Source organism: Notolepis coatsorum (assembly GCF_963971535.1).
Source record: "Notolepis coatsorum genome assembly, chromosome: 8".
Lineage (NCBI taxonomy): Eukaryota > Metazoa > Chordata > Actinopteri > Aulopiformes > Paralepididae > Notolepis > Notolepis coatsorum.
Genome location: NC_140172.1, coordinates 88,169,379 through 88,188,542, shown reverse-complemented (window position 1 = coordinate 88,188,542; position 19,164 = coordinate 88,169,379). Strand labels below are relative to the sequence as shown.

The window sequence follows — 19,164 nt, the reverse complement described above, 5'->3', positions numbered from 1 at the left end:
GACACTGTAAATGAGGGTTTCGAGTCAAAACAAGGATTATATGAATGCAAAATGTCAGACTTGAAGAGGACCGACCGAATGCACCAACTCCCCCCCCTCCTTATTCCCTGGCTTTAACCTCGGGCAACGTCGCGATTGGTTCAACGCTCTTGTCTGTCAATGCTTGCGCGGGTAGGCGGGACTCAAACAGTCGCTCAAGCTCGGAGCTCGAGGCTGCTGCACGCTGTGGTTTCAGTGCGTCAGAGTGGAGCAGGACGGAGTCTCGAGAGCATCTCCTCACAATAATAAACACAAATCGCCGTAGGTCTGGTAGGTTCTCATCAAATACGAACTTCTAACGAAAAAAACATCAATTTGAGCAAAAGAGAGAGAGAGAATTATTCTCGAAGCAAGGAGAAATAAACTAAATATTTTAGTGTTATCCGTGTACTATTCGGTTGTGTGAAGCCATCGTTGTTATTACCGTTATTTAATAGAGATAGGAGCTACACACAAAGACACTACACTCTGAACCCTCACCTGGATAATAACTAGCAGCCCATCCCCATATTACTGGAGGAGGACAAGAAAGCGAGAGAAGGAAGGAAGGATGATGCCCAAGCAGAATCTGGTTTTGACAGTCTATGCTATCTATGGGATTCTTCTAAAAGGTAAGTCCACGAGGAGTGGTGGGTGGTGTGTGTGTGTGTGTGTGTGTGTGTGTGTGTGTGTGTGTGTGTGTGTGTGTGTGTGTGTGTGTGTGTACAGTATGTGTTTGTGTTTGTTATGGCCCAACCGCAGGCCACGATGGAAAGGCTGAACGTGCGGAGGAGAGCGCGCGCGGACACACATGGGTCTAGTTGACACAAAGCTGCTCGAGCTACTGTAGGTCTCTCCCTCTCCCGCAGGAATCTGTGTGTGTGTGTGTGTGTGTGTGTGTGTGTGTGTGTGTGTGTGTGTGTGTGTGTGTGTGAGAGAGAGAGAGAGAGAGAGAGAGAGAGAGAGAGAGAGAGAGAGAGAGAGAGAGAGAGAGAGAGAGAGAGAGAGAGAGAGAGAGAGAGAGAGAGAGAGAGAGAGAGAGAGAGAGAGAGAGAGAGAGAGAGAGAGAGAGAGAGAGAGCATGCCCTGTCAGCTGTCACGATCAGGGGTATCCTTACGTGCTAATGCTCCGAAATGAGGGAGATCCTATTTGCATAAGTAGACCCGGGACATGCTCTGGCTGCTCCTCTGTTTTATTTTATAGGCGTTATGCGTTTACAATCACCTTTAGACTCGTGCTTCAGCTGCTCTGGAAAAAAGCAGAAGGAAGACACACCTTGTATATATATTTGTGTGACTGTGTGTGTGTGTATATATATATATATATATATATATATATATATATATATATATATATATATATATATATATATATATATATATATAAACTAAAAGGAGAAACCTTCAAGGGAAAGAAGGGACCACACACTCCACAGGACTGGTTTTTGCTTACCAGATGTGCACGAGTCTTATTTAGTTTATATATATATATATATATATATATATATATATATATATATATATATATATATATATATATATATATATAGAGAGAGAGAGAGAGAGAGAGAGAGAGAGAGAGAGAGAGAGAGAGAGAGAGAAGGAAGGAAGGAAGGGGGCTGCTATCTGTTTTACAGTTCTTGCATGAGTCACACAGACACAGTGAATCTCCTCAATACGACTATTATTATTATTATTATTATTATTATTATTATTATTATTATTATTATTATTATTATTATTATTATTATTATTATTATATTATTATTATTATTATTATTAATTATTATTATTATTATTATTATTATTATTATTATTATTATTATTATTATTATTATTATTATTATTATTATTATTATTATTAGTATTATTATTATTATTATTACTTGTATGATATGTTGTACAGGAGTGATATGGATGACTGTGTTTGTGTGAGTCTGTAACAGGAGTCTACCTGCTGGGGACAAAGACATGTATCTCAACTACCTGCTGAAAGGACAGGTGTTTGTAGTTTCTTGGGATGAACGTCCATTATCACCCAATATACAGCCATACAGTTGCCTTATTTTCGCATGATAGGCTGAAAGCAGCACATTATGTTCACATGCTTATTATTATGAATAAGCTACATATCGTGCCTATTTCTGCACCAATAAGATTATGTTGAATGGATCCATAGACTCTCTATGTATATAGTATATTTTTATGACCCAACTGTCCGTGGACATTTATTTTTCAGCAACATAATCATAATCACGTAATTTTTGCCTCAGGCTGAATTGAAGGAGTTGTCACCAGGGTCACCATATACAAAATATATGACGTGATAATTAAAAGATTGTTATGTTGGTGAAGGTTTATGGTGTGAGGACACCACTGTAAACAACACAAGAAACATGACATCAGAGGTCAAGGTCACAGTGAACACTCTCTCTCTCTCTCTCTCTCTCTCTCTCTCTCTCTCTCTCTCTCTCTCTCTCCCTCCCTCCCTCTGCCCTTCTCTTTCTCTTTCTCTATCTCTCTCTTTATCCCTCTTCCCTCTCTTTCTCTTTATCTATCTCTCTCTCCCTCCCCCTCTCTCTATTATCTCCCTCTCTCCCCCTCTCTCTTCTATCCCTCCCCCTCTCTCTTCCTCTTTCGTCCTTTCTCTCCCTCCCCATCCCCCTCTCTCTTCCTCTCTTTTCTCTCTCTTTATCTCCCTCTCTCTCCCTCTATCTCTTTATCCCCCTATATATCATCTCCCTCTCTCTCTCTCTCTCTCTCTCTCTCTCTCTCTCTCTCTCTCTCTCTCTCTCTCTCTCTCTCTCTCTCTCTCTCTCTCCTCCTCTGCCCCTCTCTTTCTTTCTCTCTCTTTCTCCCCCTCTATCTCTCTCCCTCCCCCTCTATTATCTGCCCCTCTCTCTTCTATCCCTCTCTTCCTCGCTCTTCTCTCTCTCCCCTCCCCCTCTCTCTATCCCTCTCTCTCTCTCTCCCCCCTCTGCCCCCCTCACTCCCCTTTCTTGTCTGTTGAACTAGAACCTAAACACCCGTCTCCTGCTCTGAATAATACATGTATTTTACATTGTCTGTAAAATAACAGGCTGTTCTTCTTCTCCCTTCTCAAAATTGTGTTAGCATGCATGGTCCAGCCCTATAGTCCAGCCCTATAGTCCAGTTATATAGTCCAGTCCTATAGTCCAGCCCTATAATAGTCCAGCCCTATAGTCCAGTTATATAGTCCAGCTCTATAGTCCAGTTATATAGTCCAGCCCTATAGTCCAGTCATATAGTCCAGTTATATAGTCCAGCGTTATAGTCCAGCCCTATAGTCCAGTTATATAGTCCAGCCCTATAGTCCAGTCCTATAGTCCAGCCCTATAGTCCAGTTATATAGTCCAGCCCTATAGTCCAGTTATATAGTCCAGCCCTATAGTCCAGTTATATAGTCCAGTCTCATAGTCCAGTTATATAGTCCAGTTATATAGTCCAGCCCTATAGTCCAGTTATATAGTCCAGTCTCATAGTCCAGCCCTATAGTCCAGCCCTATAGTCCAGCCATATAGTCCAGCCCTATAGTCCAGCCATATAGTCCAGCCCTATAGTCCAGTTATATAGTCCAGTCTCATAGTCCAGCCCTATAGTCCAGTTATATAGTCCAGCCCTATAGTCCAGCCCTATAGTTCAGTTATATAGTCCAGCCCTATAGTCCAGCCCTATAGTCCAGTTATATAGTCCAGCCCTATAGTCCAGCCCTATAGTTCAGTTATATAGTCCAGCCCTATAGTCCAGCCCTATAGTCCAGTTATATAGTCCAGTTATATAGTCCAGTCCTATTGTCCAGTTATATAGTCCAGTTATAGTCCAGCCCTATAGTCCAGTCCTATAGTCCAGTTATATAGTCCAGGTCCATAGTCCAGCCCTATAGTCCAGCCCTATAGTCCAGTTATATAGTCCAGCCATATAGTCCAGCCCTATAGTCCAGTTATATAGTCCAGCCCTATAGTCCAGTTATATAGTCCAGTCTCATAGTCCAGTTATATAGTCCAGCCCTATAGTCCAGCCCTATAGTCCAGTTATATAGTCCAGCCCTATAGTCCAGTTATATAGTCCAGTCTCATAGTCCAGTTATATAGTCCAGTTATATAGTCCAGCCCTATAGTCCAGTTATATAGTCCAGCCCTATAGTCCAGTTATATAGTCCAGTCTCATAGTCCAGCCCTATAGTCCAGCCCTATAGTCCAGCCATATAGTCCAGCCATATAGTCCAGTTATATAGTCCAGTCTCATAGTCCAGCCCTATAGTCCAGCCCTATAGTCCAGCCCTATAGTCCAGTTATATAGTCCAGCCCTATAGTCCAGCCCTATAGTCCAGTTATATAGTCCAGTTATATAGTCCAGTCCTATAGTCCAGTTATATAGTCCAGTTATAGTCCAGCCCTATAGTCCAGTCCTATAGTCCAGTCCTATAGTCCAGTTATATAGTCCAGCCCTATAGTCCAGTTATATAGTCCAGTCCTATAGTCCAGTTATATAGTCCAGCCCTATAGTCCAGTCCTATAGTCCAGTTATATAGTCCAGCCTGTAGTCCAGTTATATAGTCCAGTTATATAGTCCAGTCCTATAGTCCAGTTATATAGTCCAGCCCTGTAGTCCAGTTATATAGTCCAGTCCTATAGTCCAGTTATATAGTCCAGCCCTATAGTCCAGTCCTATAGTCCAGTTATATAGTCCAGTCCTATAGTCCAGTTATATAGTCCAGCCCTGTAGTCCAGTTATATAGTCCAGTCCTATAGTCCAGTTATATAGTCCAGCCCTATAGTTCAGTCCTATAGTCCAGTCCTATAGTCCAGTTATATAGTCCAGTCCTATAGTCCAGTTATATAGTCCAGTCCTATAGTCCAGTTCTATAGTCCAGTCCTATAGTCCAGCCCTGTAGTCCAGTTCCATAAACAGTTCTATAGTCCAGTCCTAATAGTCCAGTCCTATAGTCCAGTTATATAGTCCAGTCCTATAGTCCAGTTCCATAGTCCAGTCATATAGTCCAGTTCCATAGTCCAGTCCTATAGTCCAGTTCTATAGTCCAGTCCTATAGTCCAGTCCTATAGTCCAGTCCTATAGTCCAGTTCTATAGTCCAGTCCTATAGTCCAGTTATATAGTCCAGTCCTATAGTCCAGTCCTATAGTCCAGTTCTATAGTCCAGTCCTATAGTCCAGTTCCATAGTCCAGTTCTATAGTCCAGTCCTATAGTCCAGTCCTATAGTCCAGTTATATAGTCCAGTCCTATAGTCCAGTTATATAGTCCAGCCCTATAGTCCAGTTATATAGTCCAGTCACACAGTCCAGTTCTATAGTCCAGTTATATAGTCCAGCCATATAGTCCAGTTATATAGTCCAGCCCATAGTCCAGTCACACAGTCCAGTTCTATAGTCCAGTTATATAGTCCAGCCATATAGTCCAGTTATATAGTCCAGCCCTATAGTCCAGTCCTATAGTCCAGTTATATAGTCCAGTCCTATAGTCCAGCCCTGTAGTCCAGTTCCATAATCAGTTCTATAGTCCACTAGTCCAGTCCTAATAGTCCAGCCCTATAGTCCAGTTATATAGTCCAGTCCTATAGTCCAGTTATATAGTCCAGTCCTATAGTCCAGTTCCATAGTCCAGTACTATAGTCCAGTCCCATAGTCCAGTCCTATAGTCCAGTTCCATAGTCCAGTCCTATAGTCCAGTTCTATAGTCCAGTCCTATAGTCCAGTCCTATAGTCCAGTTCTATAGTCCAGTCCTATAGTCCAGTCCTATAGTCCAGTTATATAGTCCAGCCTGTAGTCCAGTTATATAGTCCAGTTATATAGTCCAGTCCTATAGTCCAGTTATATAGTCCAGCCCTGTAGTCCAGTTATATAGTCCAGTCCTATAGTCCAGTTATATAGTCCAGCCCTATAGTCCAGTCCTATAGTCCAGTTATATAGTCCAGTCCTATAGTCCAGTTATATAGTCCAGCCCTGTAGTCCAGTTATATAGTCCAGTCCTATAGTCCAGTTATATAGTCCAGCCCTATAGTTCAGTCCTATAGTCCAGTCCTATAGTCCAGTTATATAGTCCAGTCCTATAGTCCAGTTATATAGTCCAGTCCTATAGTCCAGTTCTATAGTCCAGTCCTATAGTCCAGCCCTGTAGTCCAGTTCCATAAACAGTTCTATAGTCCAGTCCTAATAGTCCAGTCCTATAGTCCAGTTATATAGTCCAGTCCTATAGTCCAGTTCCATAGTCCAGTCATATAGTCCAGTTCCATAGTCCAGTCCTATAGTCCAGTTCTATAGTCCAGTCCTATAGTCCAGTCCTATAGTCCAGTCCTATAGTCCAGTTCTATAGTCCAGTCCTATAGTCCAGTTATATAGTCCAGTCCTATAGTCCAGTCCTATAGTCCAGTTCTATAGTCCAGTCCTATAGTCCAGTTCCATAGTCCAGTTCTATAGTCCAGTCCTATAGTCCAGTCCTATAGTCCAGTTATATAGTCCAGTCCTATAGTCCAGTTATATAGTCCAGCCCTATAGTCCAGTTATATAGTCCAGTCACACAGTCCAGTTCTATAGTCCAGTTATATAGTCCAGCCATATAGTCCAGTTATATAGTCCAGCCCTATAGTCCAGTCCTATAGTCCAGTTATATAGTCCAGTCCTATAGTCCAGCCCTGTAGTCCAGTTCCATAATCAGTTCTATAGTCCACTAGTCCAGTCCTAATAGTCCAGCCCTATAGTCCAGTTATATAGTCCAGTCCTATAGTCCAGTTATATAGTCCAGTCCTATAGTCCAGTTCCATAGTCCAGTACTATAGTCCAGTCCCATAGTCCAGTCCTATAGTCCAGTTCCATAGTCCAGTCCTATAGTCCAGTTCTATAGTCCAGTCCTATAGTCCAGTCCTATAGTCCAGTTCTATAGTCCAGTCCTATAGTCCAGTCCTATAGTCCAGTCTCATAGTCCAGTTATATAGTCCAGTTATATAGTCCAGCCCTATAGTCCAGTTATATAGTCCAGCCCTATAGTCCAGTTATATAGTCCAGTCTCATAGTCCAGCCCTATAGTCCAGCCCTATAGTCCAGCCATATAGTCCAGCCATATAGTCCAGTTATATAGTCCAGTCTCATAGTCCAGCCCTATAGTCCAGCCCTATAGTCCAGCCCTATAGTCCAGTTATATAGTCCAGCCCTATAGTCCAGCCCTATAGTCCAGTTATATAGTCCAGTTATATAGTCCAGTCCTATAGTCCAGTTATATAGTCCAGTTATAGTCCAGCCCTATAGTCCAGTCCTATAGTCCAGTCCTATAGTCCAGTTATATAGTCCAGCCCTATAGTCCAGTTATATAGTCCAGTCCTATAGTCCAGTTATATAGTCCAGCCCTATAGTCCAGTCCTATAGTCCAGTTATATAGTCCAGCCCTGTAGTCCAGTTATATAGTCCAGTTATATAGTCCAGTCCTATAGTCCAGTTATATAGTCCAGCCCTGTAGTCCAGTTATATAGTCCAGTCCTATAGTCCAGTTATATAGTCCAGCCCTATAGTCCAGTCCTATAGTCCAGTTATATAGTCCAGTCCTATAGTCCAGTTATATAGTCCAGCCCTGTAGTCCAGTTATATAGTCCAGTCCTATAGTCCAGTTATATAGTCCAGCCCTATAGTTCAGTCCTATAGTCCAGTCCTATAGTCCAGTTATATAGTCCAGTCCTATAGTCCAGTTATATAGTCCAGTCCTATAGTCCAGTTCCATAGTCCAGTCATATAGTCCAGTTCCATAGTCCAGTCCTATAGTCCAGTTCTATAGTCCAGTCCTATAGTCCAGTCCTATAGTCCAGTCCTATAGTCCAGTTCTATAGTCCAGTCCTATAGTCCAGTTATATAGTCCAGTCCTATAGTCCAGTCCTATAGTCCAGTTCTATAGTCCAGTCCTATAGTCCAGTTCCATAGTCCAGTTCTATAGTCCAGTCCTATAGTCCAGTCCTATAGTCCAGTTATATAGTCCAGTCCTATAGTCCAGTTATATAGTCCAGCCCTATAGTCCAGTTATATAGTCCAGTCACACAGTCCAGTTCTATAGTCCAGTTATATAGTCCAGCCATATAGTCCAGTTATATAGTCCAGCCCTATAGTCCAGTCCTATAGTCCAGTTATATAGTCCAGTCCTATAGTCCAGCCCTGTAGTCCAGTTCCATAATCAGTTCTATAGTCCACTAGTCCAGTCCTAATAGTCCAGCCCTATAGTCCAGTTATATAGTCCAGTCCTATAGTCCAGTTATATAGTCCAGTCCTATAGTCCAGTTCCATAGTCCAGTACTATAGTCCAGTCCCATAGTCCAGTCCTATAGTCCAGTTCCATAGTCCAGTCCTATAGTCCAGTTCTATAGTCCAGTCCTATAGTCCAGTCCTATAGTCCAGTTCTATAGTCCAGTCCTATAGTCCAGTCCTATAGTCCAGTTATATAGTCCAGTCCTATAGTCCAGTTATATAGTCCAGCCCTATAGTCCAGTCCTATAGTCCAGTCCTATAGTCTAGTTATATAGTCCAGTTATATAGTCCAGCCCTATAGTCCAGTCACACAGTCCAGTTATATAGTCCAGTTATATAGTCCAGTCACACAGTACAGTCCTATAGTCCAGTTCTATAGTCCAGTCCCAATGGTTCAGTCCTATAGTCCAGTAACAGTCCAGTCCTATAGTCTAGTTCCAGGCATGTTTTAATACATCAAAATATATATTTCTAATTAAATGTTGGGGGGTGATCTTTATTAACAAGCAGAGTTTTTTATTAATAAACAGTAGGGGTGTAACAATGCATCGATGATGCATCGCAATTAGAGATGTTCCAATACCATTTTTTCCTTTCCGATCCGATTCCGATACCTAAGCTTTGGGTATCGGCCGATACCGATACTTATCCGATACCAGTGCATACATAAAAAAAAAAAAACGATATTATATAAATTTTTTATAAATATGATATATATATTTTTTTTAACAAATACTGTTTTATATATACTGTTTTTTAGTCATAACTAGAAAGTAATGGTATTTATTCAACAACAGGTGATTGTATAGATTTGTATTAGTATCATTAATCAATGAGTATGGGGCTTCAGCACTGCAGATATACCCTACTCCAATGATCCACACGGACATTATACGTTGCTGCACTCGCTACCCACTGGCTCTGCAGATATACCCTACTCAGTCTGTCTACAAGGCTCCGTTCAGTAGCAGTCGGATCTGTTGTGATTTTTGCACAATAAATATTCAACATTCTCTTTTGAGACTCCGCCTCAGACTCTTATCATTTGGCACTAAAAGCTAAACATTGTCGCCGATATGGCTGTCCGCAACATGTCATTAATTGTGTACGCGACGTGCAATTGTGCAATGACGACGTTACCGTTAGCTAGCATAAGCTACCGGTATATGGGAAGACCATAGAAGACTGTAACGTTACTGGTGACATTGTGATTTAACTTGGAATACTCCTTTGCCAACTTGCTGTACTTTGCTTGCAGGTCTGCAGCCATTATTGCTGGATTATATGAATAGCCCCAACTTTAGCCAAGGTAATGTTAAAGCTAGCTTTCGGTTAGCTGTTCAATGCTAATAACACCAGCCACCAAGCGAACCCATGAGCTCCCCGTCAACACCGCTCTGTCGGGACGATGACATTTAAGAAAGTATCTGCTGTTAAAATGACAAATGGCATTGACACTTTAATCGATTAAGCACACGTTTGTTTTATAATGCTTACTCAACAGACCACAGTGTTGTTGATAAATTACGTCATATGGTATCGGAGCGCAGCATTAGAGGGTACTCGCCGATACCGATACCAGCATTTTAGCCAGTATCGGCGGCTTTTCCGATACTGGTATCGGTATCGGAACAACTCTAATCGCAATGCATCGCACCTGAGGTCACGATTCAACTGCATCGATTTGAAAATGTTCAAATTTATTAGATAAAAAAACAAAACATTTAAATTATTTTTATTTTTATAGGTAGATTTTTTATTTACCTATAGTCCATTCATGCTGAGTGAATCAGTACCCCCAGCCACATTTGTGTATTCAAATCTTTTTAGGGAATTAACTGAGCCATATTTTCTGAAAAACCGCCTAAAATACATACCTAAGTAAATGGACTATTGCTCCACTTCTCCAAGGTCCATTTGCATGTTCTTGGTATCTAGGGACATCTATGGACCTCATTGAATGTATTCCCAGTGTCAGAAATATTGTGTATTACTAGGCTTGCTTAAATTGTGATGAAACAAAGGAGAATATGAATTATGATTTTTCTTTGCATCTTTGACAGTGAATAAGACCATGCTAAAAATTACCAGACATAAGAAACTGCAACTGAGCTTGTTCAGTACATTCTTGAGATCACATGTACAAAAAATCTAAGGAAATGAATAAAGGGAAGATGATTAAACAGAAGGTTTTGTATATAGTACTGAATTCTGCCATCCGGACCCATGCAATTTGAAATATTATTATAGAATATAGAATATGAGGCCTATAAATGACCTTATTATAGCCAACTTGCACAATATGGATCGGGCCAAATCTCCTCTTTCAAATGGCAGAGTTACATTTGGATTACCAGGCGTGCATGAAGAACAGAGAATGAAATCTACTGTATGTACAGTAGGTTTTTTATTCTTGCGACAGCTCAGCCATTTTTAAACTGATTTCAAATCGGATTGTTGCTAAATGTTCAAAATAGGGGAGACAAACGAACTGCGCTCCAATATATGCCAATAATATATGCCTGGTTCAAAATGTCCACTATAATCCCTGTGCCAAAAAACTCCTCTCCAGCAGGCCTAAATGACTACAGACCGGTGGCACCCACCGCTGTGGTCATAAAATGCTTTGAGAGGCTGGTCAAGGACCACATCTGTGCCTCTCTCCCTAGTAACATGGACCCACTGCAGTTCGCATATAGGACAAACAGGTCAACTGACGATGCGGTCTCCCAAGTACTACACAACACACTATCTCACCTCGACAGTCAGAAGGGGGGCTATGTGAGATTGCTGTTCATTGACTATAGTTCAGCTTTCAACACCATAGTCCCCATCAGACTGGTTGACAAGCTGATTGATCTGGGTCTGAGCTCCGCCATGAGCGCCTGGATCCTGGGCCCTCATTTATCAAAGATTCTTAGAAAGTGTTCTATTTTCATACGTAAGCACTAGGGCTGACCTTCGAAGCTTTTTTTGGCAATCAAAGCTTCGGGGCCGAGCTTCGATTTTAATTCGAAGCTTCGAAAAAAAAAAAAAAAAAAATAAAAAAGAATTCTTTTTTAATATTTTTTTTTATATATATATATATATATTTTTTTTTTATCTTATGTTGTGGGACTTGTACAGCACTTTCGTAAACGTTGTTGTTTTTAAATGTGCTCTATAAATAAAGTGGGTTGGATTAATTAATTAAGTAGCCCCTTTCGTGACTGACGCATCCAACAAGGTTTCACTCGGCTGTGTGATTTAATTCAAGGTGGATCGCTGTTGTCGTTTGAACAACTTCAGATTTCATGGGAACTACCAATCCCCCAAATCAAGAATGTTTAAAATGAATGAAGTAAGATTTTGATTATTTGAAATATGGCCTGTGTAGACTAAACTATGCACAGAATTATGTCAGTCTACAAGGTCCGGATTCTACATGGTCCGGCAATGTAGACCTTGTAGACTCCACTACAGACCAATTATCAGTGAATGTTCATGCATTTTTAAGAAGGGCAACTTCCACAAAAAAACAAAGAACTCACCAAAACATCTCAGTAGCACCTTATCTAAATGTTATATTTCATATATGGAGATTCATATTTATTTATGTATTGCATGCATTTCTACATTTTATTTCCTATTTTGTTTATTCATCCCAGTATCTTTCTTTCTTATGTGTGGAATTCTACAAGGTGCGCGCACACACACACACACACCTACACACACACCTACACACACACACACACACACACACACACACACACACACACACACACACACTTACATTTAGTCATTTAGCTGACGCTTTTATCCAAAGCGACTTACAAGTTCTGTACGACAAGACAGCAAGAAGGGTACAACTCTATCAGCTGAGTAACAATGTTCATCAAAGTGTTGCGTGTTACAGTGTAGGTTAGTTTATTAGGACAAGTGCATGACAGTAAGGTTAGTCACGGTTAGATTTTTTATTTTTTTTTTATCATTTCAGATAATGGTTGAAGAAGTGAGTCTTTAGTCGACGGCAAAAGATTGGACGGGATTCGGCTGTCCTAACTGGGATGGGTAGTTCACACACACACACACACACACACACACACACACACACACACACACACACACACACACACACACACACACACACACACACACACACACACACACACACACACACACACACACACACACACACACACACACACCTACACACACACACAAATCGAAGTAAATATAGTCCATAGTCCAGTCCTATAGTCCAGTTCTATAGTCCAGTCCTATAGTCCAGTCCTATAATATTTTTTTTTTATTTTTTTTTTAAACTTCGATTTTTTTTTTTATGTTCGAAGCTTGTGCCATCGAATCGAACGTTCGAAGCTTCGAAGCATTTAAGACAGCCCTAGTAAGCACAGAATTTAGAATGTGTGCACAAAAAAAAACAGGATTTATCACACGTGCGTACACAGGTCCTACGCACACACCTGTCTTGATAAATATCACTTTGATCCTACGCTTGAGCTCGTGCATGGTTTTAAGTATTTGCATACCAGAACCGCCCAGATTATCCATATATGGTCATGAAACACCCCCATGGGATGTGAAATAATGGTCTAACCCGAGCGAACTCTGAGAGACTTCACTGAGAGCGAGATTGATCACGAGGTCCAACCAACAAATTGAACGTATACACAGCATTTCCCGTTGTGAACAATCTTATTTGGAAACATGACACACAGAATAATAGTATTTAGCATTTTATTTTAAACAATATTTAATCGTATGATTATAGATATTTTTAGAGAATAAATAAATCCAATGAAGTTGCCAAGTTCACAGACAACTCCGCTGAGGAGGAGGGAGCATGTAGACTATCTTCGGTGCGCCGGGAGCCAAGGATGTTGACTGACCCAGTCCTGCTACAGAACCAGCACATTGACAGAAATAAATGACAAGCTGACCCGACATTAAGCACTGTAATGACTGAAATTAAATCAATTTCAGCAGGCCAACTCTGCGCTCTACAATGCCTATTATGTGCGCTCGTCATGAGCCTGTGGTTCTGGTCAGAGTCATTATGGCTTCAGTGGATAACCCTGATCTGCATTTAAGTGATGTTTTAGATACCCCAGTAATAACATTACAATTGAATTAAATACAATTAGGCCTGAATGAGACTCCGGCCACCGGCACATTATCAGCCAAAATGCGCATCGCAGATTATCTGTACATTGACCGAGTGGAATCCCGTTCACATTACTGGATTTGTTTATTGATGGAACAAACTCTGAGAGATTGTTCACAGAGGCGCTGCCGAACCAAGATATAATATGATGTGTATAATATAATGTGTGTAGAGGCATATGATACAATCTATTTTGTTGTTGGTATTAGGTAGCCTATATGAATTACATATAATAGCAGCCAGCCTACATTATGCAACAGTAACTTGCGCATATATAATAACACACAGCCCTGCGAAGCCTGCATACAGTAAACTAACTTGATCATTAATCTAGCTGTTGTATCTTTACGCTTATGAAAACATTAAATAATATGTATAGGCTATTTGCCGTCGCTTTAGCCTATATTCTCAAATTGCATTTAATGGCTATCCTACTAGAGTCCTCGATATCCTCGCGGACGGACCAGTATACCTTTATATCATATCATATTCATATCATAGTTTACTCTATCAGCCTACCAGCATGTAATACGTTCTTTGTTAGAACTCAACTCGTTATTATTTTGCGCATAGATTGCAGAAATACGGGAACGTTTTGATTTAGGCTTTGACATTGTAAAACTAAAGTGAAATTCTGTAAGCAGAATACAAGTCATGATATCACCCACACGATATACAGTATGCTCTGTATCCAGAGCATGTATGCTTTTCATTAATTTAACACATTTATTGCAAGGGTTTTGTATACACATACACTCAAAAAATAACCTCAGTCTGTTCTCGTTGCAATGCGTTTTTTTATTCTTTCTTATAGGAAGGGGGAAGAACACTATATCGTGGGTGTTCATATGACTTGTATTCTGCTTACAGCTTCGGGGTTCCACTTATTACGTTTAACAATGGCAAAGCCTTTTAAATATAATCAAAACGTTCCCGTATTTCTGCAATATATGCGCAAAATAATAACGAGTTGAGTTACGCGGAGCGCAGTCAGTGCTTATTTCCGCGTTGTAAAAATATTCTACCACCGGCGCCAGCTAGGCATGGTCCGAGCTGTGCGTAAATATAAGCACAAAGTCAAGTTCACGTTCAAATTGATAAATCCCACACTTTGCTTAGAAATGGTCGTACGCACGGGTTAAGCACATATCTGTGCGTACGCAACGTTGATAAATGAGGGCCCTGGACTTTCTAAGTAACAGGCCCCAGGCGGTCAGGGTGGGGGGGTCATACCTCCAGCAAAATCACCCTGAGTATCGGGTCCCCCCAGGGCTGCGTTCTGAGCCCCCTGCTGTATTCACTGTACACACATGACTGTGTGGCCAGGTTCAGCTCCAACTCCATAGTGAAGTTTGCGGATGACACGTAGTGGTGGGGCTGATCTCTAACAATGACGAGAAGGCCTATCGGGAGGAGGTTGATGAACTGGCACGCTGGTGCCGGTATAACAGCTGTCATGAACCAAGCTCAAGGTACAGACAAAAACAAGGGAGACCACACAAGTACTTAAGGTTTTTAAAGAAAAGTTATTTAATTAAGCTATTAAACTATGTACAAAAGTAGTTAAAGAATGAGTGGATCAGTATTATCAGTAATGTAGTGAGTGCATGAATGAATCAGTGTGTGGTGCGTGTAAGTGAGAAGATGAGAAACAAACAAACCAAACAAACAAAACCCAAAATGCCATGACCAGCCTGGAGGAGAGAGACAGAGATCAGAGGCAGCCTCTCTCCGATATCCTGCCTGGGACATCCCGGCCCAGGTGTGCCCCAATTAGCTGACGAGCCTTCCCCAGCTCTGCTCTGCCAGCCAGAGCAGAGGAAGACAAGCCAATGTGGGAGAGGGTCATCACACCTCCCCCCATAAGACAGGGACCCTAGGGTCACTGTTCTCCAACCTGACATGGTATACAACCAACATATCAACAAACATTTTTAATAAAAACAAAGTGACAGTTGAACAACGTGGTAGCAAAAACATGCCCGCCAACTCCTCATCCAGCCACTCAGCCCCAGACTCAGCAACCCCGGTGCGCCAGAGAAGCCCTTTAAGAGAAGAGGGGTTAAACTAGAATGGGCAGATATGTACCTATTACACCAAATCAATACTAACAAAAATGTAAATCTTCCAAAAAAACAACAACAATTTTACTTTTAAAAAATTGCAAAAAGAATTTCCTTCCTACAACACCATCCCACCAGCACCCGTTTTTAATCATGTCATTCCCGTTGCGCATCCAAAAGTTCCACCATCCCTACCGCACTTCACTCCTCCGCAACCTTGGATCCTAGGAGCATTTTTAAGAGAGAGAAGCACAGAGGGATAGCAACAAGAAAAGATAGACAACACAACAAAAAAGTACATAACCACATTAACTAGAAGGCGCGAGAGAGAGTGTCAGCAATCACGTTCTCAGTGCCTCCAAAAATGGCGAACATCCAACTGATATGGCTGCAAAAATAATGCCCATCTCATCAAATGTTGATTGGGGTTTTTGAAAGAGCGCAAAAGAAATTAGGAGATTGTGATCAGTGTACACCACCAAAGGTGTCCCAGAACCAACACTCATCAAACTGTTGCAATCCCCAAATCAACGCTAAAGCACCCTTCTCAACGACTGAATAATTTAACTGATATGACGTAAAAGAACAACCCTACCGGCCTTTCCACCCCCACATCATCACCAGCAACACTGCTCCAGCGCCCACCTAACTGGCATCAACCTGCAATATGAAAGGCCTCTCAAACTGTGGTGCTGCCAACACCTGTCCGAGCCAGGTCAACAACAACTTGCTGCCGCTGGAGACGATCAATCTCAGTTTTCACATCCTTCTGCAGGTTATCCAGCTGTCCTTGCAGCTCAGTCAGCTTGCCCTCGGATTGGCTGAGGGAGGTCTTGAGGGCGGAGACTTCTTGGTTGTGGCTGAGGGAAACAGACAACGGGACAGCGGGCACAGGAAAAGTAACATACTCTCGTGTTACTGCACAGGGTGGCAACACGTCTGGGTTACACTCATTCTTATGTGGCTCTCCCACCAGCGGTGCCGAAGTACCCACTAATGAAGGTGGCACGTCACGCTTACCAACCAAGTCATTACCTAAAATCACTGCCACTCCGTCAACAGGCAACGAGGGCCGAACTCCCATGGACACCACCCCCTGTACCAGATCTGAGGAGAACTTGAGGTTATGAAGGGGAGCCGACACAACTTGTAACCCCATCCCACGAACCCGTACATCACAACCTGTATATGATTTGGGTGAAAAAGGCAACGCTGATCCCACAATAAATGAATCCAACGCACCGGTATCGCGCAGGATTTTAACAGGTACAAAGGAATCACTCCCCACCAATGAAACATGACCCTCCATAATATAAGGAGAATAACCGCTTTCAATGTCTGATATTGTAGTTGTTACTGTCGCAGGTCTTGTATGCCACCTAACTGCATCAATGGCATCAGCCTTGCTACCAATACGAGCAGGTGCAGCCAACGCGACAGGTCTCACCTGGCCATTTTCATTTGAGAATTCCGCCTTTGCTCTGTGACTAGGGCACTCATTCTTCCAATGCCCTTCACGCTGACAGTAATGACAATTCGTACTATTGCCATTTTCCTTCCCAGAACCATTATTAGGCCTAGAATAAGCAGATTCCACATTTGACCCAAAACGTCTGTCTGTGCATGGAGAAAATCTATTCTGCTGCACACTACTACCTGCTTCGGCAAATGTACGTTTATGAATTAGACTATATTCATCAGCCAACATTGCCGCTTCCTGCGGAGTTTTTACCTTTCGTTCGTTCAAGTAAGTAGCAATACTATATGGCACACGGTTTTTTATTTGCTCTAGTATTACTAAATCTGACAGTTCCTGAAAAGTTCCAACATCTGACGCAGAACACCATCGAGTAAACTGTACCACCAGATCACGGACAAAATCAACATGAGTCTGGTGCTCACTTTTTTCCCAATTCCTAAAACGTTGCCGATATGCTTCGGGGGCCAACTCATATGCACGCAACACTATAGTTTTAACTGTTGCATAGATTTTACTGTCTGCTAGAGTCAAAGAAGCATAAGCCTCTTGTGCCTTACCTGTGAGGACACACTGCAACAACAAAGTGCACTCCTCATCAGACCACTTTCTTGCATTTGCCACCCGCTCAAACAAAGAAAAAAACAGGTCCGGATCCTTTTCTGTGAACTGGGGAAGCAGTTGCCGGTTAGATCCCACATTAAATGTATTTTCCTCCTGACCAGTGACCCCGGAGGACATTTTCCCCTCAATTATCTGCTTCAATTTAATGGTTTCCATCTCTAATTGTGATTGGGCTTTAATTATTTCCATTCTTTCCTCATGTTCCAATTTAAGAGTTAACAACTCCTTTTGCTGTTCAAAGGTCAAAGCTACAGGGGCAGGGAGCGAAATTAACTTTTTGACTCACCGGCCAGTAGGGGTGGGACAATACATCGATCCAGATCGATATATCGATCTATTATCAATAATCAAATAGGATCGACGCAACGTAAAAAGATCGATTCATATTGCGATACTCTTATTTTGAAAATCCCCGCGAGTCATATCCGCCGGCGCCCAGTATTGTGAAACTCCGTGTAGACATTACAGCAGTGTTTGCGTCTGCTGTAAAGCACTACAGAGCGTCTATTTTGCGAGCCGATATAAGTCTGTGCAGTTTTTTCCCCGCAACGGGTCAAATGCATATAACAGGCGTTGCATCGTCGCCATTCCTTTATGCCAACGTCGCGTTAAATATCTAAATGAACGTCGCGTTGGCTGCTTAAAAGCTAAGCAGCTAACCGTGAGAGAGAACAGGAGAGTGAAGAGGGGACTTGGAAGGAGGAGGGGTGGGGGCTGTGGGGGACTGTGTGTGTGTGTGTGTGTGTGTGTGTCTGTGTGTGTCTGTGTGTGTCTGTGTGTGTCTGTTTGTGTGTTAAAGCTCAATATATAAAAACAAAGTGAACAGGAGGTCTATTTGTATTAAAAACAATAGATTGTTTTTCATTTAAATGTCTGGAAGAGCTCAAAAATAAATACATCAATTGATATTTCCGTAGCCTTTTTTTAGTTGATCTAAATGTGACTGATTGTGTTAAATGGGCACATAATATCGCCTCATATCGATCGCAGGCACCTGAATTGAATCGTATCGTATCGTATCGTGGCAGACTTTGTGATATCGGCAAATATCGTATCGTTGTCCAAAGAATCGATATCGTATCGTATCGTGATGAAACTGATGATTCCCACCCCTACCGGCCAGTGGCGGGTAGATGGGAAGAATCTACCCGCCAAGTATATTTCTTACCCGCCAACTTTTTTTTGATAACATTTTTTTTATTATTATTTTATATAGATTTCTTTTTTTTAATAAAATATATATATTATATAATCATACTTGTGATTGTGTTATCTGCGAGACATCGCCACCTCGCTGTCTGCAAACAGCTCCACTGTCTGTGTGTATACTCGAGTGGCCTCCAGCTCCAGCAAGGATTCTCCGGGGGTGCAGCTGGACCCTAAACGCTACATTCAGCATGCAAAAGAATTCTCCGGCACTGCACCTGGACCCTAGTCAGCAGCCCTCACTCATGCGATGTAAACCAGGGACTCGAATACGCATGTTGTTGTTGTAGGACATTGATGCCAAGAGCTATCTGTAGCTACTGCTGGATGGCGTTGGGACAACGCCTCAGT

At 41.8% G+C, this 19,164-nt stretch overlaps 1 protein-coding gene across 1 annotated transcript in view; it reads left to right on the top strand.

Moving 5' to 3' along the window:
- The first annotated feature begins 262 nt into the window (after positions 1–262).
- The window catches only part of LOC311233144 (cell adhesion molecule 2-like), a 937,635-nt gene continuing 918,733 nt past the window's right edge, over positions 263–19,164 (top strand). The window contains exon 1 of the mRNA XM_084320035.1: positions 263–650. Coding sequence (XP_084176161.1) covers positions 590–650 — 61 coding nt within the window. The 5' untranslated portion in view covers positions 263–589. The remainder of the gene's footprint in view (positions 651–19,164) is intronic.